Genomic DNA, 27,912 nt, shown 5'->3' with positions numbered 1-27,912 from the left:
ACAAACAATCAGGAGAACAACTAGACGGCCATGTTGGAAGTCAGGAAGTAACTATCTATGCCTACCCACTACACTGTGTTGCTTACCCACCATTCAGCAATGGTAAGCAGGTGACCAGTTCTTTTTGGGGGCTATTCTAGGAACCTTCTCATTGCATTGATCATGACAGTGATGTCCGGCATTTTATATATATATATATATATATATATATATATATATATATATATATATATATATATATATATATATATATATATATATATATATATATATATATATATATACACCACGTCACTTGCACGATGCTTCTGGAACACGACATCAAGTCTTTCATTCAGTGTTTTTGACAAAAAAGTTTTAAAGTCATTTTCCTCGACCTCAATGTCCTCTCGCTGGTTTTCAGGCTTCAAGTGGTGCACCGACTGCCATTCCAAAATGTTGTTGACCGACTCACACGACATTTGTGATGGTCTCTGGTCTCTGGATGCTGATCATGACAGAGCGATGTGTGTCGTTCTCCAAAATGCCGCGTAATCTATCCGTGAGCGGGCTGCCAAACTTGGTTTGGGCCGTCCGTCCCCAAAATCTCCGACACAGTCGCTCATCTGGTCTTCTGACACTAATGGGCCCAGAAGGAGAAGGAGAGAGGACAAAGCATCGGCAAAAAACAAAAAGCGGTCATACTCGAGGAGTCAGTCTTCCTCGTCCTCATTGCGTAAAAAGAAGACATCCTCATCGACAAAAGTCCAGCTCGTGGCCGGAAAATGGTAAGACCTCCGCTGGGCCGACCACTTGAGAAGAGTGGGACAGTTTTAAAAAAAGAAATGCTTGGGATGTTTAAAAATCAGGCGAACAGCAAACCTCGGCAGCGAAAGCGGCACTCGGTACGCCGACCCTACGCCCGCCAAACTGCCACCTCGATCGATGTTGGAGAGACCTTCGGTGCTTAAAACATTAATGGCTGCTCCATCTCTTGAGCGTCGACAGGCTGGCATCCCGACGTCGCATCATTACTCAAGCCTTGATCGACGCTGTTGGCCGGTCCATCAGCGTCAAAGGAAAAACCTTTGGCGCTGACTGTCAGCGATGGATCTTTCGTTCTGCTCTCCAGGTCAGGGTGGTTCTTCGGCGTCGACCAGGACACTGATTCGATGCATACAGGGTCGGGAGATGTTGATTTATTGATTTATTTTTTTCACAACCAAACTGACCTGTTGGCTTTAGCCCAAGTGTTACTTGATGCCAGCGGCCTGGACACGTCTCCAGAAGTTGAGCTTCAGCAGGGCCAGCCTTACACGCACACCCATGCTAATTTTAGGACCTTGGTGGAGAGAGTAGTAGACCACTTAAGTTTGAAGTCCTCTTCAGCCCATTTTCATGGCTACAAATAGACAGACATCTTTGATGAAGGTACTGCAAATGAACAGCATGCCACTTAACCCAGCAATTGGAGACCCCAGGCCTCCTTGTGGCAACATCCCTGCTCCATTACCCCAGTACATTCTAACTTTACAGGGAAGTACAGGCCCGAAAGAGGAGATCCATATTTCCTGGCTTCTCACCCTTCTCCCAAAGGGCTTGTTCTGCAAGCAGCCACACTCGCCACCAGAAGTGTGGTGACCTGCGGCATCAACTTATAATTTGCCTCTAGGCATTGAGGGTAAAAGGTTGGATGCAAAGGCCAAGAAGATCTTTACTTCTGGCAGAATGGCGTTAAAAGCCACCAAAGTACTCCTTTGGTTTATGGAAAGCCATGGATCAAGCAACGCATTAGATCCCCGATGATGAAATGCAGGATGTGTAAACTCAGGGTGGGCTTTTATAGGGCTGACTGTTTCGGCGACATTGATTTGGTTTCTTGCTGTTGGTTTTGTATACGGAACTTATATCTGTTTTCTATACTTCTGCAAACACAACACGGATAATGCAATTGCATGATGCCTCATGCGCTGCACCTAATTCGATATAGAAGTATAGGCAAATACATGTAATGCTTATTACTGGCAGATTGTTAACTTATGTATGTAAGATTTTCAGAAGTGCAAGACATAGCTCTACACAACTGGTGGAATTATTTACAAGTAGCAAGGCAGCGTCGGAACAGGGACGACTCAAAATGCATAGAGCTGGCACACTGATACATTAACTTTAGTCCCACATGCAAATAGTGGTGAATACTGGCATTTACCAGCAAGGTAGTTCCTAAATACGCAATAATGATAATAAACAGAGCAATATCGAATTCAGCACATGATGTAATTGCTCAGGGAATTCAAGATCGCTAAAATTATTGAACAAAATATTTTTTAACAGAGATTAACCCAATAAATTCATCAATCTACAAAAGAAATGAAATAAGAATATGACTTTAAGGTAACAGCCTAACTCAAGTACGCTATTATGGCAAATTGAACTGTAATATTAAGGAAAGGAGACAAATAAAATTACTTTTGTTTATTATTTTCTCCTCATCTCTGTGTGATATGTTACTTCTCCAATCCTAATTAATCCTCCCCTATACCAACCCCCATCTCTGTGTACTTGATGCGTATATTTGTGGACAATAACATTTTTTTAAACCAATGATGTGATGAACATTGTTGATATAATGCTTAGGTTTTTCTCACGTATGGTGTGTAATCTGTATACTGCGTGTAATTGAAATTTAAATGAAGCAATATGAGCCTTGATTAGAAAAAGGCAATGTAATTAGGCGAAACATGTGTCATCAACAAGGGCCAACAAGATACATTAAATAAAATTGCACTTGACTAAGAACTACTGGCACATTTCTTATGCTTGAGCATCAACGTAGTCTGAAATGCAGGATGTTTACACAGCTGGTGGAAGATGAGAAGGAAGTAGCCAAACATACTGTTACATCCTGTCCTATTTTCTCCATACTGCATTGGCGTCCCTTCCTAGGGACAGGAGACAGAACCCTTTTCACCAGAAAAAACCTTCTTCCCCTTTAAATTTGGAGGTGCGCGGGGCCAGGCCCTGGGAGCCTGCGCTCCCCTGTCTCTGCCCACTGATGCCACTCCTTAGTCCCCTTTTCCGCGTCAACAGGAACAGGCCGATTTCACCAGCGCTCCTGGGTTTGGCTTCGGCCATGTAATACCATGTGCTCTTCCCTGGATTCTTCTTCTATTTGTCTTCTTTCTTGTAAATCAGGTACTTGGTCCTCCGGCGCCACGCTCCTCCCCGTCACATGTGGACTTCAGCGGGTGTCCAGCCTATGAGGAGCTCTTCCCTACTTCCGACCCCCACGCTCTTTGTCTCCGCTGCCTTGGCCCCGACCACGGCTGGGAAGGTTGTACCGCGTGCGACGCACTGACTCCACGCGCACTGAAGAACAGGCTAGCTAGGTGGAGGGAGCTCTTCAAAAGGTTGCCTCCAGGGGACTTGAAGGTCTTTGTCAGACAGAAATCGAGACCTAACGGAGGGCTGTTGTTTCCCATCGCACCCCGTTAGGGCGACTCCTTCTCAAGGAAGCGCCCAAAGCATGAGGAACCTCTCTGGTTCTCACACCAGCACACGTACTGAGTCTAGTTCAGCTACCGGCCTCACGGCCGAGGGGGGTCAGTAGATCCTTGCGGTCCCTTAGCACTGCGTCCAGAAGGTTCTTTTACCGGATGTACGCCTGAGGGGCAACGCCCTAGTACCGGCCTAATGTCCAAGGGGGCGCCTGCAGGCAGCACTACAGGCCACACTGTTGGGACAATACGCCTTCCAGGCCCCGGCCTGAGGTGCAGGGTAGGCATCATGCTCCACCACAAGTCTTGTAGGATGCCGGGCCCAGGGAGCCAAGCACCACGACTTCAGCATGTGGCACGCAGCTCGACAAAATGGCCGCTGCGCCAGACAGCATGGGTGCTCGTCCGATGCAACTCCTAGGAATGTAGCAGGCGGGAGGATGAGTTTCAAGGTGGGACTGGTGTCAACCAGGTACGTGGCTTCCAGTTTATCCATCAGCAGCGCAGCGTAGGGCAGGATCCCCCTGCAACCGAGACAGAGTGCGCTCTGGCCCCAGCAGCCTCCAGCCACTCCATCAATATCACTCGCCACCTCTATAGCCTCCAAATACAGGTTCTTCGAAAGCCTCCTGGTGCTGATGCAAACCCCTCAGATGGGGGCCATCCTGCGGGATACAGTCAGGACTTGCTCCCTCTGGTCAATCCACCGGTGCCCATAGTCATTCCTCCTATGGCTCCGGCGCCACAGGCCTTAGTGCAGCCCCTGCCGGCTCCTCTGCCGGATCCCCTACCTCCCACTGTCCAGGCGGTTCCACACCAGCCTCCGCAGCAGTCTCCGGCTCAGGGATCCACACCACAGCCCATGCCGCCAAGCACCGCTCCACCTGCTCAGGACCAGCTGGACACTCTGGTGGACACCGACAAGGAGGAGGACCCTGACATGCCATCATCAGCCAAGGCCTTCCACTAACGGCTTGCAGGTTTGGCGGAATATTTGGGCCTTCCTCAACCAGAGGCCGAGTAGCATGAGGAGGGGGTCTTGGCATAAGTCCTCTCCATACGACCTCCTACCAGAACGGGTATCCCGGTGCAGAAGGATGTCGTTGCCTTGGCCTGGAGAGGGTGGCTCAAGCCACACTCGGCTCAACCTGTCAATCGGCCCCTCAACGCCAAGTATAGGCAGAGGGAGGGGGATCCACTCTTGCTGTCGCCGCACCCTCAACCACACTCTTCGGTGATCGCTGCAGCATCACTCTACTCTAAGCCTCAGTCGTCCTCGGCCACCTCGTCCTCAGCGCTGTTCGGCAATGAGGAGAAGATCTTGGAGGCTTACGGTAAGAAGCTGTACTCCGCCTCGCTGCACCTGCCTCAATTCAATACGGATGCCATGCAGGCTGCCGTTAACCAAAAGTTTTGGCTGGAAATAGCGGACTTCCTTCCAGAACTTCCAGTGCAGAGTCAAGCACACTTCAAGGCGGGGCTAGTAGGAGCCAAGCTGGCAGCGCAGGACATCATGGAGTCCATCGTGGCCCACATCGATCTCTTGCCGGGCCTTATGCATCGCCACGGACATGAAGACTGCCTTGCTTCGTGCTACTAAGTTTAACCCTGATGTCCATGAACGCATATTGAACCTTGCATTCGAGGGTAGTGACCTCTTTCACTCCACCACCGATGAGGAATTGGATAAAAAAGAACAAAAGTTTGCAAACTGCAAAGTCTTTATCTATCCTAACGAAGGCCATGCCCAGGGCGTACACCCAGTTGCGTCAATGCTCCGATAAGGGGCGGCCGTTTGGTGGGTTCCAGGGCTTCCAGGAACGGAGATCCAGACAGCCTGACTGTTCTGAGGCAGCACCAGCGCAAACAACAAAGAGGGTGGGAGGGGGCTTTTCCCAGTCCTCCTCCTCCGCAGGCTCAGAGGGAAAGAAGGCATGACACGTTCCTTCGGGTCCGCCTGTCTCTGGTGGGGGCCAGGCTTGCCTTTCACGTGCAGTTTTTGTGCCAGAACTTTTCAGACCCCTGGATCCTCCCGGTAGTTTCCTCTGGGTACCGCTTACCGGTCCCTACCTCTCCTACCTCTTCCCCTCCATTCCCACGGACTGGGACAACAACTCTGTTGGCGTACATTCGGTTGCTTGTCGAGAGCCAGGCAGTGGAAGAAGTCCCAGCCTCCCAGAGAGGATTGGGCTTCTATTCCAGGATTTTCGCTATACAAAAGGAGAACCAGGCTGGCCGGAGAGCTCTTTTGAACCGCTCCACCCTCAACCTCTCCTGTCTGCAAAAACTCAAGATGGCTACTCCAGCACTCATTGCAGAGACACTGGACATGGTAGACTGGATGTTCTCCCTGGCTCTGAAGGACGCTTATCTACACGTCCCGATTTGGCAGCTGCATCGTGCCTTCCTGCGCTTCTTGATTCTGGACTGCCATTTCCAATACAGGGTGCTACCCTTGGCCTTGACTCAGCCCCCAGGGTATTCACCGGACTCATGAATGCAGTGGCAACCCTTCTCAGGGCCCAGGACCACCACGTCTACCCGTACCTGGACGACCGGCTTGTAAGGGTGAGATATCCCAAGGCGTTACAGCACTATTCCTCCGCACTTACGAACACACTCAACGGCATGGGGTTTACGATCAACCTCAAGAAGTCTCTACTGCAACCTACGCAGAACCTGACCTTCCCGGGCCTCATCTGGGACAAAAGCTCTGAGAGAGTCGTTCCCTTGGAGAACGATATCTACCTTACGGCCATCCACCTCCCGGACCAGTCCAACCTGGAGGCGGACAGGCTCAGCAGACGGGGATCAGACAATTACGAGTGGCAATTAAATGACCAGGTACTGCTGGAGATCTCCAGCAACGGGAGTAGCCAGCAGTTCACGTCCTGCCAGGGGCAAGGCTGCGGCTTCAGGAATGCGTCGCGCCTGGAACAGTGGGACTGCATGACCGCGTATGCCTTCCCTCCCACACCCCTGGTACACAGGGCGATCTGCAAGATGAAGAGATCTTGTCACCTCAGTGTCATTCTGATAGCTCAGGGGTGGCCAGCGAGACTGTGGTTCTCCGAACTCCTCGGCCTCACGGACAGACAACCCATTCACCTTCCGATGGTGCCAGCTCCTTTTCTGGCAGAGCAAGGGGGCAGGGTCGTCCACCCCGCTCCACAGAAGTACAGGCACGCTCAAGCACGTGAGCCTCCCGCAGGCTCACCTAGAGCTCATTCAGGGGGCAAGGAGCAAAGCTACTAGGAGCCAGTACAAAAATAAATGAACTAGGTTCTGTCATTGGGCGGACTCTAAAGATATTGATCCCCCCTTATGTGCACACTAGATGTGCTGTCCTTCTCTGTGCATCTTGCGCATTCAGCCGTGCAGGTGGACACATGCTGCACCTATTTGGCAGCCATAGGGGCCTGCAGAAATTCCAAGGAGGAGACTTTCTCCTCTTTCAACCCGATAGTAACAAGACATTTGGCAGGCCTCTCCAGGCTCTGCCCGCCTTTCAACTAACCACACCCTGTGTGGGACCTCAATGTAGTGCTGGGCGTGACGGGCACAAGCGTTTTGAGCCAATGGCGTCCACGGACATCAGGCTGGTCACGATTAAGACAGCTTTATTACCGGGCCTCATCTCTGCTCGTAGAATCGGCGAGTTTCAGGCTCTGGTGGCCTCAGAACCCTGTACCACGTTTCATAGAGATAAGGTTGTCCTGCGGACTCATCCAGCTTCCTACCTAAGGTACCCTCCGCTTTCCATTTAAACGCAGTTGTAGCCTTACCTGTGCTTTTTGCTGACCATGGGACGACGCTCGGAGGATCTTGCATTGTCCGGAGGTCCGATGCGCTCTGAAATTCTATCTGAGCAGGAACAAGGGCTTCCACAGGTCGGACACCCTGTTTGTAGCCTTCGTGGGATAAAGGGCCAGGTATCGGGGATCCAAGGTCTCTATTGCACGGTGGATGTCTCTGCCATCATTGAGGCCTACGAGGGGCAGCACAGGACTTTGTCAGCCAACATGCACACCCACACTGTCAGAACCAATGCCACTGCCATTGCATTCGAAGGACAGGTACCGTGGCAAGTCATCAGCGGGGCGGCCACCTGGCCACCCCGTCTGCTTTCTGTAAGCATTACTGTTTGGGCGCCGGCTCTAAGTCAGACTCTGCAGGCGATTCTAAGGAATCTATTTTGTTAAGGAGAGTCTCCTCTCCACCCTGAGGCTACATTCAGTTGTAATCGCCTATGCAGTATGGAGGAAAGGGGACGGAACGTAAGATTAATTAATTGTTACTCACCATAGTGACTAACGTACTCTTAGTGCATAGTCACCTTTCACCATACCCCCACCCTAATAATACTGGTGTCATTAGGCAATGGTAAATATTGTTGATGCGTCAATGGGGAATGAGGAGTGGGGCATGCTCCTGGGGCCGCGCCCCCACGGGCCTCTAAATTTAAAGGGGAAGAATGTTTTTTCTGATGAAAAAGTTTCTCGCGTCCATAGGAATGAATGCCCATTTAGTATGGAGGAAAGAGGACTATGGAATAAGAGTACGTAGTCACTACGGTGAGTAACTATTGTTGTTGCAAACAGGCCTGAACGTGGCTGACTGCGTTGGCCGTTCCATGGGGTTGGCAGTAGTACTGAGAAGGCAAGCCTATCTAAATTCCTGTGGCTTCTCCCTGATTGTCTAGAATAGGCTACTGGACATGCCTTTCGAGGTAGTTTCTTTTTGGCCAGAAGGATGAGGACTCTCTGGCAAAGTTCAAAGAGTCTAAAATAGCTGCGAAATCGATGGGCCTAGTTGCACAGCAGGGCCAACCTGCCTTCAGCTTTGCTTCTAGGGGCAGAGACTACAGGCGCTATGTGCCTTATGGCAGGAAAGCACAGCTCGCACAAGCCAGGCAGCAGCAGATGCGTTTCTCGCATCCCGGCAAGAACACATAGGGGCTTATAGAGGGCAGCAAACTGCAGCAATTGCACTGGAGGACGCTTTTCTAGTGGATTGGACCTTCCCTCTCTACTACGCCTTCCCCCTAACTCCCATCATTCCATGGGTTCTTGGGAGGTTGAAGAGGTATAGAGCGACCACGATCTTAATTGCCCTGGACTGAGCGAGCAGATCGTGGTACTCCAGTTTCTTGGACCTGTCCACCTCACCTCAAGTCGGAAGGTCTGATAATCTACCCGACCACAGTGTCCCTCAACCTACATTCATGGCTCTTGAGATGATGAGGTAAGAGGACTGGGACCTCTCAGAGGAGATACTCAGTGTTGCTGGCTGCACGCAGACCGTCTACAAGATCCCTGTACGCGTGCAGGTGGAGAAGATTTGAGGCGTGTTGCATGGAACGCGAGATCAATCCCATCTCTTGTCCCACCACTACAGTGATGGAGTTCCTTCTGTCACTGGCCTCAGAAGGCCTTCAGGTTACCACAGTCGGTGGATATTTAGCAGCCTCGTCTGTGTTCAAAATTTCCCCGGATCAAGGTTCTTTCTTTATGATACTGGTTATGTAGGGCCTTGTGAATACGTTTCCGCCAACTCCCTTTGTTATCCCGCACTGGGACTTCTTGTTCTGACATTTTTGATGGCGGCTCCATTTCAGCCCATGCATTTCTGATCCTTGAGGCTGTCGTCCTTGTAAACAGCCTTTTTGGTTGCAATCATGTCAGCCAGGAGGGTTAGTGAGTTGCAGGCCTTATGCTTCAAGCTCCCATTCCTGTGTGGTTTTTTTTTCGGCAAAAGGTTTCCCTTAAGGTTAGACCTGGCTTTCTTCCAAATGTGGTTTCTAAGTTCCACGTCGCTGTCCATAGATTTACAAGTATTCTACCCTCCACCGCATCCCTCTAAAGAGGAGGAACGGTTCCACTGTTTAGATTCTAAAAGAGCCTTGAGATATTACGCCGCTAGGACATCGAGTTCTGAAAGTCTGTCAAGCTGTTTGAGGACCATTCTCTGTCTCTTGTAACAAAATACTCTTTCGCGATGGATTATCTTTTGCATCGTGTAGTGCTATCAATCTGATGGTGAAGAGCTTCCTTCCGGAATCAGGACACACTCCACAAGACTAGTCTCGGCTTCTACGGCCTTACAGATGTGAGATCCCGTTAGAGGCATTTGTCGTGCTGCCACATGGTCACCCCTGCACACATTACCAGGCACTATTTTCTGGGCGTTGCCGGCGGTGCGGATGTGGTTTTGGTAGGCCAGTGCTGCAAAATCTGCTACTATGACACTTTCTGCCCACCTCCATCATCCTAACTGCTTGGTGAGTCTATCAGATGAGAAATCTGCAGGAGAAAACCAATCCATTGAAGAAGAAATTATTTACTGTAATGAGCTTTCTATGGAGTCGACGATCAAGCACTGAGCAAGACGGATCTTCGATAGATGGCTGAGTTGAGGTCCACTACGTCCGCTGTCGAAAATGTTTCTGAGCAGCAGAGCTGGATGAGGATATCTATCAGATGAGGAATCTGTGGGAGAAGAATCTATAGAAAGATCATTACTGTAAGTAATTTATCCTTCTGACAATATTTTTGTCTAAAAGAGTCGAGCACTCGATGACCTACACTATATTCCTCAAGAACAGCGCGTCGAGCGCACGTAAAAAAAAAGGGAACTTAGGTATGGGGTGTAGTGACGTGGTATATATACGACGCCCAAAGTCGCTTGTGGAGCCGACAATCGAGCACCGAGCAAGACAGATGGACTGCCGAGTCGATGTCAACTACGCCTACTGTTGAAGAATATTCCAACCAGAAAGAGAAAGGCAGTCCATTGAATTGTAATTTTATGGATCTATGTGATTATTCCGACACTCACAATTGTGACGGACGAAAATGCAACTTTAAAAAAAACATTTTTAAACCCCTTTACACCACATATCCATTGATATGGGGGAGACCACCTGCAGCCGCCCCATATTAATATTATATTCTATACCCCATATATATATACACATATGGTGTAAGGGGGGGTCTACAAAAAAAAGTCGACATTTTTGCCCGTCGTAATTGTGAGGGCGACATTTTGGTACGATTCCTAATTTTATTAATGTATCCTGGGTTTTAATCTGAAGTGTTTTAATTAAGCTACGAATAGTTTAACATATTATTGCATCTTAGCAACATACTATATTCTAGTGTAAGGTTTGAATAAGTAAACCATATCCCGATAAAAAAAAAACTTATCATCATCAGTAACTAAAAGGGCTTCGTATTTCACGTCTCTGCTTAGTTCTTTTGGCCTTCGTCTCTGCTTAGTTCTTTTGGCCTTTCATACCTGCACACCTTGTTCTCGCAATACAGATGCAGCTTGTCACCTTGCTGTGATCAGTATACTCCTGAGGCTCTATGAATTATGGAGCTGGCTGAAAGTGCTGCGCGTTTAGAGGCAGGGGGAATGGTGCTTCTGAGTTACTAGAATGAGAATAAGCTCATTTTTGTAATGAAGTGTAGCAAACAAGACTGATTTTTCTTTTGTTCTGTCTCTTTGCTGATTTTCTTTTTTACTTTGCTCTTTTTTTCCCACCACCCGTCCTACCTCATTTTTCTTAATTTCTTCCCCTCGCGAATAACAGGCAGCAGACGATGGAGATGAGGCTGTCGTGCACAAGAGCTACATTTCGGCAACGCTGCAGACTGGCTTCTGCGACTGGAGTGGAAAATACTTTGCACAGCCTGTCATGAAGGTAAATGCCCCCTTCCCTTTTGCAATTTTGTCAAAGATTAAGCGGGTGTCCATCACACAAAGAAATCTGACCTCTTAGCACCAAGGGCTGTCCAGCGTATTCGACAATTGAGTTTTCCCAATAATAATGATGATGATGTGTTATTTATATAACGCCTTAATCCAAAGGGCTTTACAGAGCACATATTTACATACAATATCACCCAACCGAAATTGGTACTCATTTATCGACCTCGGAAGGATGAAAGGCTGAGTTGGCGTGCCGGGATTCGAACCTGCGACCTACAGACCACACACAGTTCGCAGCAGCGAGCGCTCAACCCGCTGAGCCATCTATAGGCCTGTAACCATAAAAGGCTAGAATATGATGTAATTGTAAGGTGCCAGGACAACTAGTATTTCAAAGATGACATTCTATGAAAAAATATTTTTCCCTGTGGGATAGCCTGTGTATCTAGAGATGTCCTCTTGGAGAAATATCAAGCCAATACCTCTACCTTTGTGTTTTCCAGAATTCATTCCTCGTTGTGCTTCCTATGAGGCACTGTTTTGATGGTGCCTGACTAAGCCCTTGAAATGTCATACATGTATGGTGAATGGCAACAGTTTCAGTGGTACCTTGAAGTTGGCACTGCCAGTATCCGAACACAGTATGTCCTTGCTTCTCCATTACCTTTTCTCATTGGTAGTATCCTTTTGCTCCTATTGCCATATTTAAGATTATATTTAAGTAACTGGTGAGATGGATTTTCAAGATATGATGAAAGGGGAAATACACTGTCTAGCCAAACACTTTTCTGGGTAGTATGACTGAGCTGCAAGGTTTAGACTTAGGAGAGTGTGCTAGTGGTGAAGGGTTTGGTTAAGCACACACAAAGCACTCAGAATTTCTCAAGCTAGGCAGAATGTATGAAAATACAATTATTTATTTAGGTCTTACACTATTAAAACCGCAGGTAGTTAACAAACTAAACATTCACTACCTTTATATACACATTATTTTCTGGGGTACTCTGGCTTCAGAGCAATAACACTTTACTTTTGAACACAGTTAAAACACTCTTAGCAACTGCAGTGTAGCAATGCAAGTAAATAAAGAACAAGGTAAGTCAGAACCAAATTAGAGAATTAATACATAGAAAAGAAAGAAGTTGAATACACAATACACATCATTATAGCAAAAAAGGACAGAGGGGGCCTAGTGCAGTTCTTTTCAGAAGCCTTGGAGGCTTTTAAAGAATTTGAACAAGAGTTGGTAAAGCTAACCGGCAGTTTGTGTTTTAAAGTAGTAGAACATTTGATGAAAAGTTCTTAGCAGACCCTCTCTCAATTCAGCCACATTAGGGGAGGATCCTTGATCAGAATTCCAGTAGTCACGGTCAGGCAAGGGAGAGGTAGGGTAAGGACTTTCCGCCTGTTATAACCAGTGGAAGTAGGGGAGCTAGAAACAGGTATGTATATTTTTCCCACCCATGTACTCTGATTCACCCAGGGACCACTTTGGCAGCGCCTGAAATCGCTGGGCCCCCATTCTCTGTCCTGGTTCGGTTGAAGGAGGTCCAAGGGTCCCCAGGTGCAGGTGTCAATTTCAGTGTCAGGATTCAACTATTCGGTTGCTGAGATTGGACAGTTGGATGACCCTGACATGCTGAAGAAAGTACCACCACGTTGACGACCTCTGGGATGGCCAGGGCACGATGCAGGCTATTAGTATAGCTTTTCTATTTGCTGATTTCCTCCCATAGACGTCTACCAGACAACCGATCTCTTTGCTATTGTTTGCTTGATGACCTAACTTTTTGGGAACAAGTAAAGTCCTCCACTTTATCATCCCCAAAGACTATCAGTACTGGGAGACTCCATTAGTGGATTTCTTGTATTTTTTAAACTGCACACATCACCTTAAAGTGAATTGCAGTTAATATACTTTGTATCCTTCTATTATTTTCTTTTGTAACTTTGTTCTAATGGATTCCTTCCTCCCATAAATTCCTTATCTTTTATGATCGCATCCACAGCGCAGCCGTTGTTTGAAACGGTTTTCACCACCAGTGTGTGCAGCGTGTATCTGCAACGGCTCTGCCTGATGCCTCTATATCAGTCATGACTTTGGTGTCAGTATATGCCGTGGTGCCATGACCTTGGTTCGTTTTTTTCCACACACTTTGTACGCTTACTTTGTTTTCAAAGAAACCATTCCCAAGCCGCACAAGGTCTTCTGATTTCAAACCTTGCATCGATAGTGGCCGGCAGATGTCTGTTTCGGATACCCATCGTATATGTTAATACTGCTTGGGCAGAGAGGCAGAACAGCGATTGCAGGTTGTTGACTTCGTAGACAAGGCCCTCTGGCAAAGGACAACTTATCCCTACACCTACCTTCATAAAGAGTCTGGTGAGTGTGTGCTATCTCGGTTGGGGTAATGCAGCTCAGAGCGCCTCTCAGAAGAAGGTCTCTGTGATGAATGTAGCAATATCATCACAGATTCTCTGGATGTAAACTTATCTTACATGGTTAGGGAAAGACAGAAGTTACTCGACTCACACACTGGGGGTGGCTGTCTGTGAGAGTATCACGTAGGGAAAGACCAACTCCAGAGCGGCAAACAACCACTGGATCAAAAAACTCTTGCAGTCACAGCTCCTAATGACACATATGCCCCTGCAAAATATCTCCATGGCTTATTATGATGTCGTTGAAGAATTCACAGGTTTTCTCAGCTGACCACCTTACTTACCTGTCCACCTTTCCCCAGTTTTTAGTACTGAAACGAGGAAGAGGGATAAAGCAATGAAAATGACTAGAAGCTGGAAGTCAGCGCTGCGTTTTGGTCTTTGGAAAATGTTGAGCAATGCTGGGAAGTTTAAAGCTGACACAGCAGACTAGAATGAGAAAAAGAGACTGAAATTGTTGGTAACTTGTTATGATGCCGGTCGAAACGCTGAAGGCGAACAGACGGTATGCAGTGATTTAAACGCAAACTAAAATACTAAATGCAATGATAATGAAAGAATTTCGAAAATATATATTTATATAAACCTTTCACCTGAAATGTGAAAGTGAAAATAGTAAATCCATTTGAGTCCAGTCACACATTCCACAACGCCACCTATTAGCCATCGCTGGAAGTTCACCTCCAGTTCTGAGCCGCAACAGCAGGGCATTGTGGGTATGCAGATTAGCTCAAATGCAAACCTTTTTCTCCAGGAAATTGTCTTGGTCTAAGAGGGCAGTGCTACTTGATACATAGCTTAATCAACCCAAGACAAGAATTTGCAATGCTGCCCGGACAACTACATACCTGGTTTTACCCTTATTAGTGATCGTCAGTGCAGTATAGTCCTGATAGCCTTGTGGTTGGAGCATTTGGCCATGTTTTCACAACACTAAGAACTTTATGGTGTATTTAAAAAGGTTTGAAAAAGCCCCTTTAACCTGAAATGTGAAAGTAGGAATGTCCATATGAGCCCAGTAACATGGCCAAATGCTCCAACCACGAGGCTGTGGTTGACTTTGTCCCGGGTGACAGAGAAATACCACGCGCGGATGAGCCCCATAGGGGCCTCCCCACCAGACGAAGTTGCATCTTTTCATTCCATGTCAAGTGTCTCTAGGCTGTTTCCTTTGGTTCCCGAGGAGACTAAGTAAGAAAGGTTCCTGTACCAGCGGCGCGAGTAAAGAAGAAAGACCATCATGTCTGTTCCCTTCCGGAACAACATCTTGGAGGAAGGCCTGGCGCTAATGAAGAACCAGAGTATGTCCCCGCCCAAGTGTGACTGATTGGAAGAAAAGTATTTGTGGCGCTGCCCTTCGGCCTGAAGTCGGACCTGAGGGTCTTTATGAAGTGCCTGGCCCCAGTGGCGGTGCATCTTCGTCTACAAGGCATCCACGCATACCCTTACCTGGACGACTGGCTGGTGCGTTCCTTGTCACACACTCTGGCAAGCGAGTACACATCCAGGACCATACGTCTGCTGACTGAGTAGGGGTTCTCCATAACTAGCCAAAGTCCTGCTTGAAGCCATCTCGGGACGCACTGTTCCTAGGTGCCTGACTCAACATGGTGACATTTTTAGGTCTCCCTCAGAGGAAAGGGTAAGAGCCATACAAAGAAAAGGGCAGTGCTTGTCATCAGCACAGACGGCGACGGTGCGGTCCATCAAAACGCTGCTGGGCATGATGTCCTCCTGCATCTGCCTCATCCACCTATGTAGACTTCACATGCAACCTCTCCGGGAGTTCCTGTACTCGAGGTGGATGCTCGTATCTGGGACCTTTGCAGACAAGTTATCCCTCATCCAGGAGTTCCGTCAGGCGATACTGTGGTGGGGTGTAAGACTGCATCTCCTCCAGGGGACTCTGTTTCAAGTTCTGCCTTACCAGGACACAGTCACCACGGACGCCTCTCTAGAGGATGAGGAGGCCATACCGAACAGTTGCACGCCAGAGGCCTCTGGCAAACGGAGGAAAAGGGCCTCCACATCAAAGTGCTGGAGCTTTGGGCCGTATTCTGGGCCTTCAAGTCTTTTCTGCCGTCACTGAAGGGCAAGGTGGTGAGGATCTTCAGACAGCACCACCACCATGTTTTACATCCGGAAGCAAGGGGGGGGGGGGACCCGCTCGCTGGCACTCTCCAAGGAAGCACAGGATCTGTGGCTTTGGGCCATTCAGTAGGCATGATCCTTGTCCCTTTTCACCTGGTGGGCATCAAGAACACCATTGCAGACTCGCTCAGCAGGGAGTTGCGTTCCTGCCAAAAATGGGAGCTTCGCCGGGACCAGGTGGACCTTCTGTTAGACAGATGGGGCAAACACCAGCTAGATCTATATGTGACCGGGGCAAACGCCAAGCGCCAGAAGTTCGGCAGCAGGTTCCCTCAGCTGAGTAACATGGACGGACGTGTTTTCGTTCCTGTGTGAGGGGCGGTTCCTGTAGGCTTTTTCTCCAGTTCCACTCCTGCTGCGTGTGATCAACATACACGAACCGTACCACTGCAAGATAATACTTGTCGCTCCAACATGGCAGAGGCAGATTTGGAATCCAGACCTGCTGCATCCGTTAGTGGCTCCGTCCATCAGGCTACCGCTGTTCCCGGACCTTCTCACCAGAGATGGAGGGGCAATTCTGCACCACGACCAGAGGTCGTGAACCTGAGGGGATGGCTCCTGCAGCCCTATAGTTTTCATTTATGCATTACCAGCAGAATGTAAGGAGATCCTGGCCAGAACCTTGTCAATGTTAACATGCTACAGCCATAAATTGAAGCAATTCTCTGTGTGGTGCCGGACTCAGAAGATTACCCATCTGCGGGTCACGGCCCCTCAACTTCTACCATATTTGCCAAGGCGGGATTGGCACACGCCTCTATCAAGGTGCACCTTGCTGCCATATCCCGGTACACAAGCACTCTGGGTAGACCCTCCCTGTGGTTGCATAGACTAGTCAAAGAGTTCCTCAAGACGCTCTTCAGGACTTTTCCGTCAGTGAAGGCTCCAGCCCCGGCTTGGGAACCCAATGTAGTACTGACTAAGCTAATTTTGAACCTATGCATCAAGTCCTGCTCAAGTACCGCTTGTGGAAGACTGCTTTCCTCATGGCTATCTCCTCAGCCGAGGGGTCGGGGAGATCCAGGCCCTGTTGTGCAAACAGCCTTACCGGTCTTTCCATGCTTCAACTGTGGTACTTCGTACACACCCCACCTTTATGCCAAAGGTACCATCGGAATTCCACCTCATCAAACCTTTTTTGTTACCAGTCTTCTGCCTGGATCCGTTGTCACCAACAGAGAGGGGCTTGCATTCGCCGGACGTTTCTCGTGCCTTGAAGTTCTACGTGGCATGTACACAGAATTTTTGTAAGACTTCTCATTTGTTCGTCAACTGTGCACCTGTAAATCACGGAAAAGGCTTATTGAAGGCTTCCATCTCAAGGTGGCACTCCGGCTGTATCATGCACTGTCATCGGCTGGTGAGCAGGCTGCTGCCAGGCCGACCGAGAGCCCTCTCCACCAGAGCCATTGCAGCAATGACAGAGTTTCTCTCTGGTGTGCCCCTGCTCGACATCAGCCGTTGTGCTATGTGGAGGCCCACAAACACCTTTGTGAGGTTCTACTGCATTGACAAAGATTCCATGTAGGAGTCCAGAGTCGGCCAAGCAGTGCTACGCCACATGTTCACTTGAGGTGAGTCTGTTCCAGAGGTCAGTGTATTGTTTCTTCTGTTGAGCCTTACCACCTCCCGTGGTTGTGTATATGTACTGCTGTTTAATCGTTATTCATGAGCATGTGAATCTATGACAGACCCCATCCTGGAGAAGGTTTAAGTTCCTTACCTATTACTATTGTTCTCCAGCATGGGTCTGGCATGGACTCGCATGCGGACCCTCCCACCTTCCCCACTGTGACTCTTCTTAGTTCATACTGCCATTTTACGTGCTTACCAAATCTGAAGATGGCCACAGGGGAGGAGCTAACAGAGAGGACTGTCATTGGATGGGGGCAGTATGACCCAGAGGAAAGTGATTGGTTTAGAAGAGACATACAGCTATTAAGTGGAAGTTAAACTGTTTTTTCTTTTACCGAGGATTTCCAGCCTGACGGCTGGGAATATTCATGTGAATCCGTGCCAGACTCATTCTGGAGAACAATAGTTACAGGTAAGTAACTTAAACCTTCTTTTTGGTTCTCCCCATGTGAAGCGTTTGCGGGGTGCAGTCGAGCCCGTGACGCTGTATCAGGTCCCAGCTCTGAATCCTGCAGGAGCAGATGAGCAGTCCTCCAGACCCTTAATCCGGTCCTCCCAACAATCTTTAAGGAACAACTGCTGAGGAGACCAGGCGGGGGGTAAAGGCGAAGTGGATAAAATTAAAAAGAACAGGTCCCTTCCGCAAGCCTCTATCTCCAGATCCTTGCACCTGAAGGAAACCTGCAAATAAATACATCTAATGGTTACCCAATTCTTACATGACAGATAATTCCTCATAATTTTCAATACCACTTTCCCTTAGTTACCCGACTACCACTGCCCAAAGCTTGGAGGTACTCTCCAAAACTGAATGTATGTAATTTTGACTCTGCTTGCATCTGTACCCTTTTCTGTAAGATGCTTGTACAAAAGTCCTTTTAGAAAAACCAGTAATACTTTTGTGCTGTCAATTACTGTTCTTCAGCAAATACTAACAAACTCGACAGAATTCCTATCTCCAGAAATATTTCTTACTTTGTTCCCTTTCTGCAGATATTTAACTTCAGTTCCAAAATGAGCTCTTTTTTTCATGGTGTTGGCAAGTTTTATTTTTTGCAGATCATCCTCCAAAATTGTTAACTTTGCACAGGTAGGTAATCAATACTTTATTATGTTCACTTTTTCCAGTTATGATATAATATTTTATTTATGTTGCGCTTGTACACAAGTGTTTAAGAGCGCGACAACAGTTGGAAGACTGGTTCTAACTTAAGTCCTCCTCAATCTCCTCACATCTGAATTTTCACGTACTTGCTCCTTTTCAAACCAAACAAATATCTTAAAATTACTATTTACAACTAACGTTAGCAAAAGGCCACGGAATACCTCAAAGTTGCACAGTCTCAATTACATTTGTTTAAAACACAGTTCAGAACATTTTCCTACAGGACTTATCTGATTTGTTTTACTGCATCACTCCAAAAGTTGGTTTCTTGTAGTTTGCTTCAGTCTTCTGTTAAATCTCTATTTTCTATCTCACAGAGATATCTGAACCAATCATTGCTGTTCCGCATGTTCACCATCTTTAATTGGGACTCTTCCTGAATCCTGCAAAAGTACTTTTAAGTAAAATAATAGTTTTCTAGCCCCACGCTAACCACCCTAGGCAAAGCCTTAGAATCTTTTACTTTCCTTGCGCACACACACCTCTTCCATACCCTAGCTTCCTTCTAACATGGATACTTAATGGGAGTCTGACACGCTTGGAGAGTTGTGGAAGCTCTGAAAGTGAAATGGCGCACGCTACAGGATGCCGTACCAGGTAGATTGCAGTGTTGTGCATCAGCCATGAAGCAGAGGAGCTGGAAACAGCGAGACAACAGGACGCACACAGCAGACCCGGCGAGTTCACTGTCGAACTATGACCCTGGAGCACTCCTGGGGCACCTGTTGATAACGACCAGACCGCGATTGGTCCTTTGGTATACTGAACTGATATAAAAGAAGTTTGATTCATACCGAGCTGATTTAAAATCAATGTATTGGGATGAGAACAACTTAATCCTCCGAGCAGAAGACTAATACTGGGTTACAGTAAAAGTAAGCCACTCGAAGGGGCAATATATTAAGAGATTGTAAACCACTTTTACCAAAGCCAATAAAGACTCCTAAGAAGGCAATTGACAACTAGTGTTGCCCAAGCCAAAAGAAGACCATTAAGCCTTTAAGGGCATAGTGAAGTACTTTGCCCATATGTAAAAAGATGTTATTCTAACAGGTGGTTTAAACAAACATCGCCAAATAAGTGTGAAGGAGAAGAACTATTGACCACACTTGGTAAATGATTCAGAGGTGAGTTAAGAGTGGCAGGAACGCTGCCCTTCTGATGAAATAGGTTCAGGAGGAGGGAAGCAATGCCTGTCTTGCGTGTGGCTAACTCATGGGTGTAGTGAACAGCACCCGTGTGATTCTTGTTTCCCTTAAAGAAATTCTTAAATCGAATTGTGAAGCAGAAGACATTGTAAAACCTTTGAAGTTAATACTTAACACTGAATACCTTGAAGCTAGTGGTTCAGCCTGGCAAGGGAGTATACCAGGCTGTGGAACGTAGCCCCAATCAGTCCTGTTTGGGCAGTAGAATATACCAAAGCAGAGAGCTGCAGTAGTTTGTCTTGGCCAGCAGGAGATGATATCAGGTGCAAGAACGTTTGTAACAGTTGGTTCTGTTCTGGTATGGGAGTATACCAGAACAAAGAGGGGTAGAGGTTCTAAACCTGGCATGGGAATAAACCAGGTGAAGGTTGTTGCACGTATTGTGGTGGGGGAAAAACGTATGATGAAAACATTTGAAGAATCACTTGCATTTTGGTGAATTAGTACTGAAACTAAAAGTGGTGCCATAATATCCTGACAAAGACACTTGTTTTGAAATCAATGAAGCTTTGAAGTATTCTTTATTGTTGAAGTATTCTTTATTCACAACGAGAAACTATTTCACGGTCTTTATTTGAAATGGACATTGTTAATTACAAGAATCTGTCTCAAGAATTAGACTCCAACTAGTAAGGAAGAAGTTGTGACTTACATGTGGAATCCAAATTGGAACCTTTGTGTTATCAACTTGGATTAAGAGATCTGAAGTGGAACGTCTTATGGGACAGGATTTCCTTCTCCTTTTTGAACAATCAAACAAAAGTTTGCTTGAATCTTGGGAAGGGGCATTCACCCATTTTATCAGAAGAAGCAGCTATTACACTGTGAAGTGGATCGTTAGATTTGTTGTTGTTGAATGGCCATACATTTCCTAATTGATTTGTTGTATATTCAAGTGTGAGGGACAGAATACTTTTGTTAGAGGGATCCCTTTAGTTTATTTTAGGCAGGGAATTCTTTGTCAGGGTAGGGAAAGTGAGGTGTTTATCCAACGTTTTGAGTTAATAAAATGGCATCTTTTGAAAAACCTTCACAGAGTTGCCCACCTCAGATTTCAGACTCCCTCACATTTCTCTCCAAATGGAGGGAGGGTCTCGGAGCACTGGGACAGGTAGATGACAATAACCTCGGACGCTGGGGCCTTGCAGCTGGCCAGGTGGGGATATTGCCTCACCTTCCTGAAAGGACCACCGGACATAGCACCAATCCCACCCCATCAACCGGAACAGGTGCTCCAGGAAGAACTGAGAGCCCTGGTTTCAAAGGGAGGCGCGGAGGACCCAAAGAGAGTGGGTCTGGCTGATACTCTGACAACTATTTCTTGGTATTGAAAAGAGTGAGGACTTGGACCTCGGAGCCTTGAACACGTTTCTGAGTAAGGCCATGTTCAGGCTGGTGACATTGAGGGAAATTCTACAGGCTCTTCAACAGGATTGGTTTGTGCTGCTGGACCTTGAGGACACCTAGTTCCATGTGCCGATCCATCGGAAGCAGACGTTTCCTGAGGTGCGTCATTGGAGACACACGCTATCTGTTCTAGTGCTCCCTGTTGTCCTTACCCCCACTCCTAGGGATTTCAACAAGCTGATGGCAGTGGATCATCTCTGGAGATACGGTGTCCATGTATTCCCGTACTTTGACGGCTGGCTGATCAGAGGGAGGTCGGCGGAGCAGGTTTTGCCCCATCTGGGGGACACCTGCTCTCTACTCCACAGGCTGGGCTTCTCCCTGAACTTGCAGAAGTCCCACACGGCACCAGTTCAGAGGCTCCAATTCATTGTGGCAGTCCTAGACACTCTGGCAGGAAAGGCCTTTCCACCGAGGAGAGAGTAGTCTGCATTTTGCAGGTGGTGCGGCTGTTCCAAAAACACGTCACCTTACCAGCGGCTTTCTTCCTCCACCGTTTAGGCCTCCTGGCCCCCGGTATTATAGTGCCAGAGGCCAGGCTGCGATTGAGATCGTTGCAATGACTCCCGCAAGGTCAATGGTCCCAGTACCTTGGAGCCCTGAAGGATGTCCTCCAGGTGTCCAGACCTTTGTTGGTGGGCCAACAGCAGCAATTTACTGGTGGGCGAACCTTTCTGGCCTCCGTGGCCTCAGTTTCGAGCGGTCACGGATGCATCCTTGAAAGGTTGGAGCGCTCACTGCAAGGACTTGGAGGTGAGCAGCCTTTGGTCAGCAATGGAAGCCAGATGGCAGATCAACAGTCTGGAGTTGCAAGCCGCTGCGTCTCTGAAGGGGAAGCATGTCCTGATCTTGACGGATAATATAGTGGCCATCCACTACATGAACAGGCAGGGTGGCGTGCACTCCCTCTGCCTCTGCAGCTTTGGTTCTGGCTGTTAGAGAACCAAATCTCGGTCTTGGCAGTTCATCTGGCGAGGACAGAAAAGAGCTTGGCAGATGTTCTGAGCAGGCAGGGCGTGGTCTCACCCGAATGCAAAGTGTTCCAGTAAGTCCTAGAGGAGGTGGGATCTCTCTGGGGTACCCCAGCAGTAGATCTGTTTGTCGCACAGTCTGGCAGGAAGTGCAAAAAGTTTTGTTGAGGGAATTCCCAGTGAACAGCATGCTAGGGGATGTGTCTCTGGTGGATTGGATCTTTCCTCTTAACTACGCCTTCCCTCTGATTCCCGTAATTCCGTTGTCAGGAGGTTGAGGAGGTTTCTAGCAACCCTGATCTTGATTGCCCTGCAGTGGGCAAGGATGACATGGTACTCGAACCTTCTGGATTTGACCATGTGCCCACCTCTCCGGTTGCCTTGATGCCCGGATCTCCTAACCCAGTCGGAAGGTCGGATGCTACCACTCCGCAGGTAAGGAATTGCCTTCTGGCATCAGAGCCCACTCTACCAGAGGGGTCTCGGCCTTACAGCTCTGCAAAGGGGGGGGGGTTCAGGTTAGGGACATCCACCGAGCGGCAACTTGGTCCTCGCTACATAAATGTATGAGGCAGTATAGCCTTGATGTCGCCCGTGGGGCTCACTCTCGCTTCGGAAGGGCAGTGTTGCAAATGGTTTTACTGTGAACTCTTCCTGCCTCCGTTGTTTCCAATGCTTTGGGAGTCTGGCTGATGAGGAATCTGCGGGAGAAAGGCAATCCATTGAAGGAGAAATCACTCACTGTAATGTTATTTCTATGCATTCTTCTCTCGCAGATCCCTCACCACCCCTCCCATCCGTCTCCGCTCAGAAAGCGTTAGCATTTGGTGTATGTCTTCTCGAGAGAGGGGAGTCTCAGGGATGGTCTTAGAGTCGGCTTCTCTTCTAGCTGGCAAGCCTCGTGCCTCTCTTTCAAATGAATGAAATAAATATTGAGTTTTTCTACAAATTCTGTGTATCCCGCTGGGGATCCTAGTTTTCCAACCCTCTATTGGCTCGTTGACCTGCTTTTTCTTGCTACTCTTCCTCTGCAGCGGCTAAACTCTTGGGGGTGGAGCAGGAAGGCAGCATGAACTGAGGTACGGGGCCTAGTGATGCAGTATATCTATGATGCTGATGACCCCTTAGGGGCCGATGATCAAGCACCGAGTCACGGCAGATCGGCGGCCGAGTCGAAGTCCACTGCACCCGAGTCGAAGTCCACTGCACCCCCTGTCAAAGATTTTTTTCAAGCAGCTGCGCTGGAAGGGGATATCTATCTGCTGAGGAATCTGTGTGAGAAGAATCCATAGAAAAAACATTACGGTGAGTAATTCTTTCAGTTTTGTCGAGACTCCACCCTTATCAGTAGCCTGCACCTCCCTCAGGTGTATTGTATGTGCTAAGCCTAACATTGACCTGTTCAACTGTCTTCTGGTCATTGGGATCTCCATTGGGATTAAGAAATGTCCCATGGCCAATAGGACAATAAAGGTGAGACGACTTATCCAAAGCAAAGTGTAAAACAGGGTTACTGTTCAAATAAACATTTTACAGTTCTTAGTGCACTTTATACAGTCAACAATCTTCATCTTCAGGATGGACCGTGCACTTGCTTTACTTCTTCCCTTGTTTCTGGCTCATATGTTCCAGGAAAAAACATTTTCTCAGAGGTTGAGGAGGTTTCTGGATGAATTGTTAACATGACATGTTCATCTGCTTTTGCCTGCTTGTCAGGTTATTCAAGATAGTCTCCTCAATCGGGAACAGGAACGTAACCATCTGGATCTGGTTTAAGGTGGTCTACAGACACTTGACACATACCTTTTTTAGCCGGCAGAGCATGCAGGACGGTTGTTCTTGAGTCAGTATGTTTCAGAACCTTGACGGGTCCATAGCGTGGTCCTAGTGCTTCTTTGTCATGCATCTTTTCCAGTACGTAGTCTCCAGACTTCAAGGTGCTCTGTGACTTGTCTTGATCTTGGTGTTGTGGCAATATCACTTCACCATGGATGGAGTGTCTCAGGAGATTGGTGAGAAGCAGCTGTTCTGGCCTGTGAGAGAACTATAAGGATGGATAGATATGTCAAGCATATACATGGGAGCGCCAAATAGCAATTCATAAGGTGTTTTACACTTACATTTAGAAAGGCGAGCTAAGTTATTTATGCTACGCTGCACTAAAGGTGCATGATTTACTCAATTGGCTCAAGAAGAGAGGACACAATTTGTCAAGCCTTTCTTTATTATTCCATTGGCTCTGCCAACAACCCCATTTGACTGTGGTCAGAACTGGCTTGAGAAATAAAGAATACAACCCCAGTTTGACAGGGCCTCTTTTAAGGCTCTGCCAGAAAAGGGTAGCCCATTGTCATCTTGTAGTAATTTCAGTGTTTTCAAAGCTACTAAGGACAGCAATCCCTCTATGACCTCCTTCCAATCTGATTTTTTTTCTGCAGGATTGACAAGCTAAATCTTGCGCACAAGTCCACCATAACTAATAAATATTTATTTGTTGATGGGTGTCAGTGGACCTGTGTGATCCATTTTTTTTTAAACACTTTTTATTGGCATTTGGGTAAAATTGCACCGCAAAACTGCAATTATTGAAGGTATTCGTTGGCCATAAAGAGTAAGAGGTTAACAAATAACAACAAAAACAACAACAAAAATGCACAGTCTCTTTGTGTGGGTATCCTTGTTCGGCTCGTGTTCCGGAGGGAAGAAGTGCAAAGGCAGAGTTCGAGGGCTCGCAGATGATCGAGGTTCAGGTTCTGGGTAGCTCAATATTTGTGTAATGTTAGGGTGGTCAGGCACCTCAGGGGGGCTTGAAGTCTGCGGAAAAGGATATGTCTCGGAGGAGGGCCTTCCATGCTTCAAGGGTATTGTTTACGTCGGCTACTCCAGTGTTAGCCCCATCCTGCCAGGCTCTGGTCCCGGCTGTGGTCCAGCGTTCTAATTCTCTGAGCCAGTGTTCATATCTCGGGCCTGGTTTTGACTTCCAAGCCATAGCTATGTATCTTTTGGCTAGGATGCAGGAAATGTCCATCAGCTTGACCACGTGTTTGATCTTGCTCAGTCTGGGGTGTGCTCCGAGCAGGCATTCCTTGGGGTCCCAGTTGTATCTGGTAATGCCAGCTTCCATGCAAGTTTGCTTTATTTTGGACCAGAATTGTGACACTTTGTTACAGGACCAGAACATGTGTAGTAGGTCCGCTGCGTTGGTGCCGCACCAAGGGCAGTTTGATGATATCTTTTTGTCAAAGCTGGCGACTCTCTTCGGGGTCATGTATGTTCTGTAGAGAACATTGAGTTGGATTTGTCGAAACCTGGTGTTCCTGGAGACCTCCTTGGGGTAAAGTAATACTCTCTCCCACTCAGTGTCCGTGAGCGTGATCCGGAGGTCAAGTTCCCATCTTTCTTTTAGTGCTGCACTTTTAGGGTTGGGTCTGTCTATTAGGCGGCCGTAAAGACGGGTTATTGGTTTCCAGCCGTCCGATAGTTCATGCATCTCGTTGAGCAGGGGGTTGGGGTTGGGTTCTTCTGGCCATTCAGGCCATTTAGTTTTCGCAACCTGTTTAAGACGATGATACCACAGGAATTGGCCTCTATTTAGTTCCTCTGACTCCAGGATTGCTTCAAATTCTCTGAATTTGGCGTCCTCGTACATATCGCCCCAAGTGTAGATCCCCGCGCGCTCCCAATTTCTCGACACCCTGAGGTCTGATATGGTTTGGCATGTGTCCACAAGGATGGGGGTGTCAGGAGAATACGGGTGAGTTATTTGAAGGACGGAGCAGGTTCTAGTCCAAATTTGTCTACCCAGCTGCACAATCATGGGGACTTCTCGTGTTTGTTTCAGTGGGTTCCAGAGTGATTCCTTGGGAAACAGATTGGAAGGTGTAAGCCTTAGTAGTTCTGATTCCGCATTTGGGTCGTCGTGGAGCCACTTTGTGACTTGGCTGAGCTGAGCTGCTAAGTAATACATGTGTAGGTCTGGGAGCTGCACCCCCCCCTCCTTGTGTCGCAACGTGAGGATCTTTAGGGGTAGCTTGTGTCTAGCTGGGCCCCATAGAAAGTCTCTGATTAGCGAATCCAGCTTTCTGAAGAAGGATATAGGGATGTAGTGGCAGACATTTGTAAAGTAGTAGAGGAATCTCGGTAGGATAATCATTTTCACGATTGCTGCCCTACCCATCATGGAAAGGGGCAACTTTGACCAGAACTTCATGGAGTTGCGGAGTGCTTTTACTGCTCTTTCAGTGTTGTGGTCGTGGGTGAGTTCTGGGGTATGCGTTATGTTGATTCCCAGGTAGCGGAACATTCCTGGTTGCCATTTTATCCCCACCACCGGCAAATCTTCCTTTGTTGTCTTGTTGAGTTTGGCTAGCGGGAATGCACAAGATTTTGATCTGCTGAATTTGATTCCGGAATACCGGGCATAGTTGTCCAGGACATCGAGCAGAACCTGCGCGTTCATTTGTGGGTTCTATAGGTATAAGAGTACGTCGTCTGCGTATAAGGAGATTATGAAGTGCCTGTTGCCCAGCTTTATGCCTGCATCAAAGAACTGTTTCCTGCAGTAGATGGCAATTGGCTCCAGTCCTAGGACGTACAACATGGGTGAGAGCGGACAGCCCTGCCTGGTGCCTCTTTGTATCGCCCAGGCTTCAGATATTATTCGTCCGGTTTTCACTCTGGCCATGGGTGAGTTATAAAGGACCCTGACCCATCTCACAAAGCCTTCACCAAACCCAAACTCGCTCAACACCTCGATTAACCACTCCCAGAAGATGGAATCGAAGGCCTTGACGGCATCTAGTGAGAGTACCGCCAGATCTTCGGCGCTCTCTTGGGTTTCAGCTATGACGTGTTGTAGCCTTCTTAGGTTGGCCGTTGTGTTGCGTCCCGGGATGAACCCGTTTTGGTCCTCATGCACAATGGTCCCAATCACCCTCGCGAGCCTCTTAGCCAGAATGGTGGTCAAAATCTTGGCGTCATAGTTCAGCATCGCTAGGGGGCGATAGGAGTCGCAGCGTTCGGGTGGCTTGTTTGGTTTGAGCATAGGGATTATGATGGTTTCCTTCATGGTGCAGGGGAGAATTCCTGCTTCATATGCCTCCGTGTAGACCCCCAGTAGTATTGGAGTGATGGTGGCTTCGTAGGTTTTGTAGAACTCGGGCGGGAGTCCATCGCTCCCCGGGGACTTGCTGGTGGCTAGAGATCTGATCGCGTCCTTGATGTCGTCGGCGGTGATCTCAGTGTCTAGTGCTGCGCACTGTTCTTCGGTCAGTCTAGGGAGACCGATCTCGTCTAGGGTGGCTCTGATGTCTTCTCTGGGAACTTGCTTATCATGGGAGTATAGCTCGGAGTAGAATTCTGCGAAAGCGGTGTTAATGTCGAGTTGTGATTTATGTGTAACTCCACGGTCGTCCTGGATCTCCGTGAGGGAGTGCCTTGGGTGTTCGCGTTTGCACAACCATGCTAGTAGTCTACCTGGTTTATCGGCCTCTTTGTGTGTTTTGGTGGTGTTGGCTACGAAGTCGAATTTCGCCAGTCTGTCCCAAGCCGTCCGACAGTCGTCTCGGAGCCCCCGCAGGGTCTCCTCCTTTTCAGCAGCGGTGTCTGATTGGGACTCGAGGCGTGTTATCTCTGCTTCGTGTTCTTCCAGTGTTTCCTTCAGGCGTCTCCGAATACCTCCCGCTCCAGAAATGGCTTCGCCCCGTGTTACCACTTTCATCGCCTCCCATAGCGTGCTC

At 48.0% G+C, this 27,912-nt stretch overlaps 1 protein-coding gene across 4 annotated transcripts in view; it reads left to right on the top strand.

The window, feature by feature from the left end:
• The window catches only part of RPTOR (regulatory associated protein of MTOR complex 1), a 2,822,438-nt gene that overhangs the window by 2,274,426 nt on the left and 520,100 nt on the right, over positions 1-27,912 (top strand). For all 4 annotated transcript variants that reach the window (XM_069655181.1, XM_069655184.1, XM_069655182.1 and 1 more), the window contains exon 24: positions 11,071-11,181. In XM_069655181.1, coding sequence (XP_069511282.1) covers positions 11,071-11,181 — 111 coding nt within the window. The remainder of the gene's footprint in view (positions 1-11,070; positions 11,182-27,912) is intronic.

Source organism: Ambystoma mexicanum, chromosome 3q (assembly GCF_040938575.1).
Source record: "Ambystoma mexicanum isolate Mex_15411 chromosome 3q, UKY_AmexF1_1, whole genome shotgun sequence".
NCBI lineage: Eukaryota > Metazoa > Chordata > Amphibia > Caudata > Ambystomatidae > Ambystoma > Ambystoma mexicanum.
Note: the sequence above shows the minus strand (reverse complement) of the source record. Positions and strands in the feature narration are given on the sequence as shown.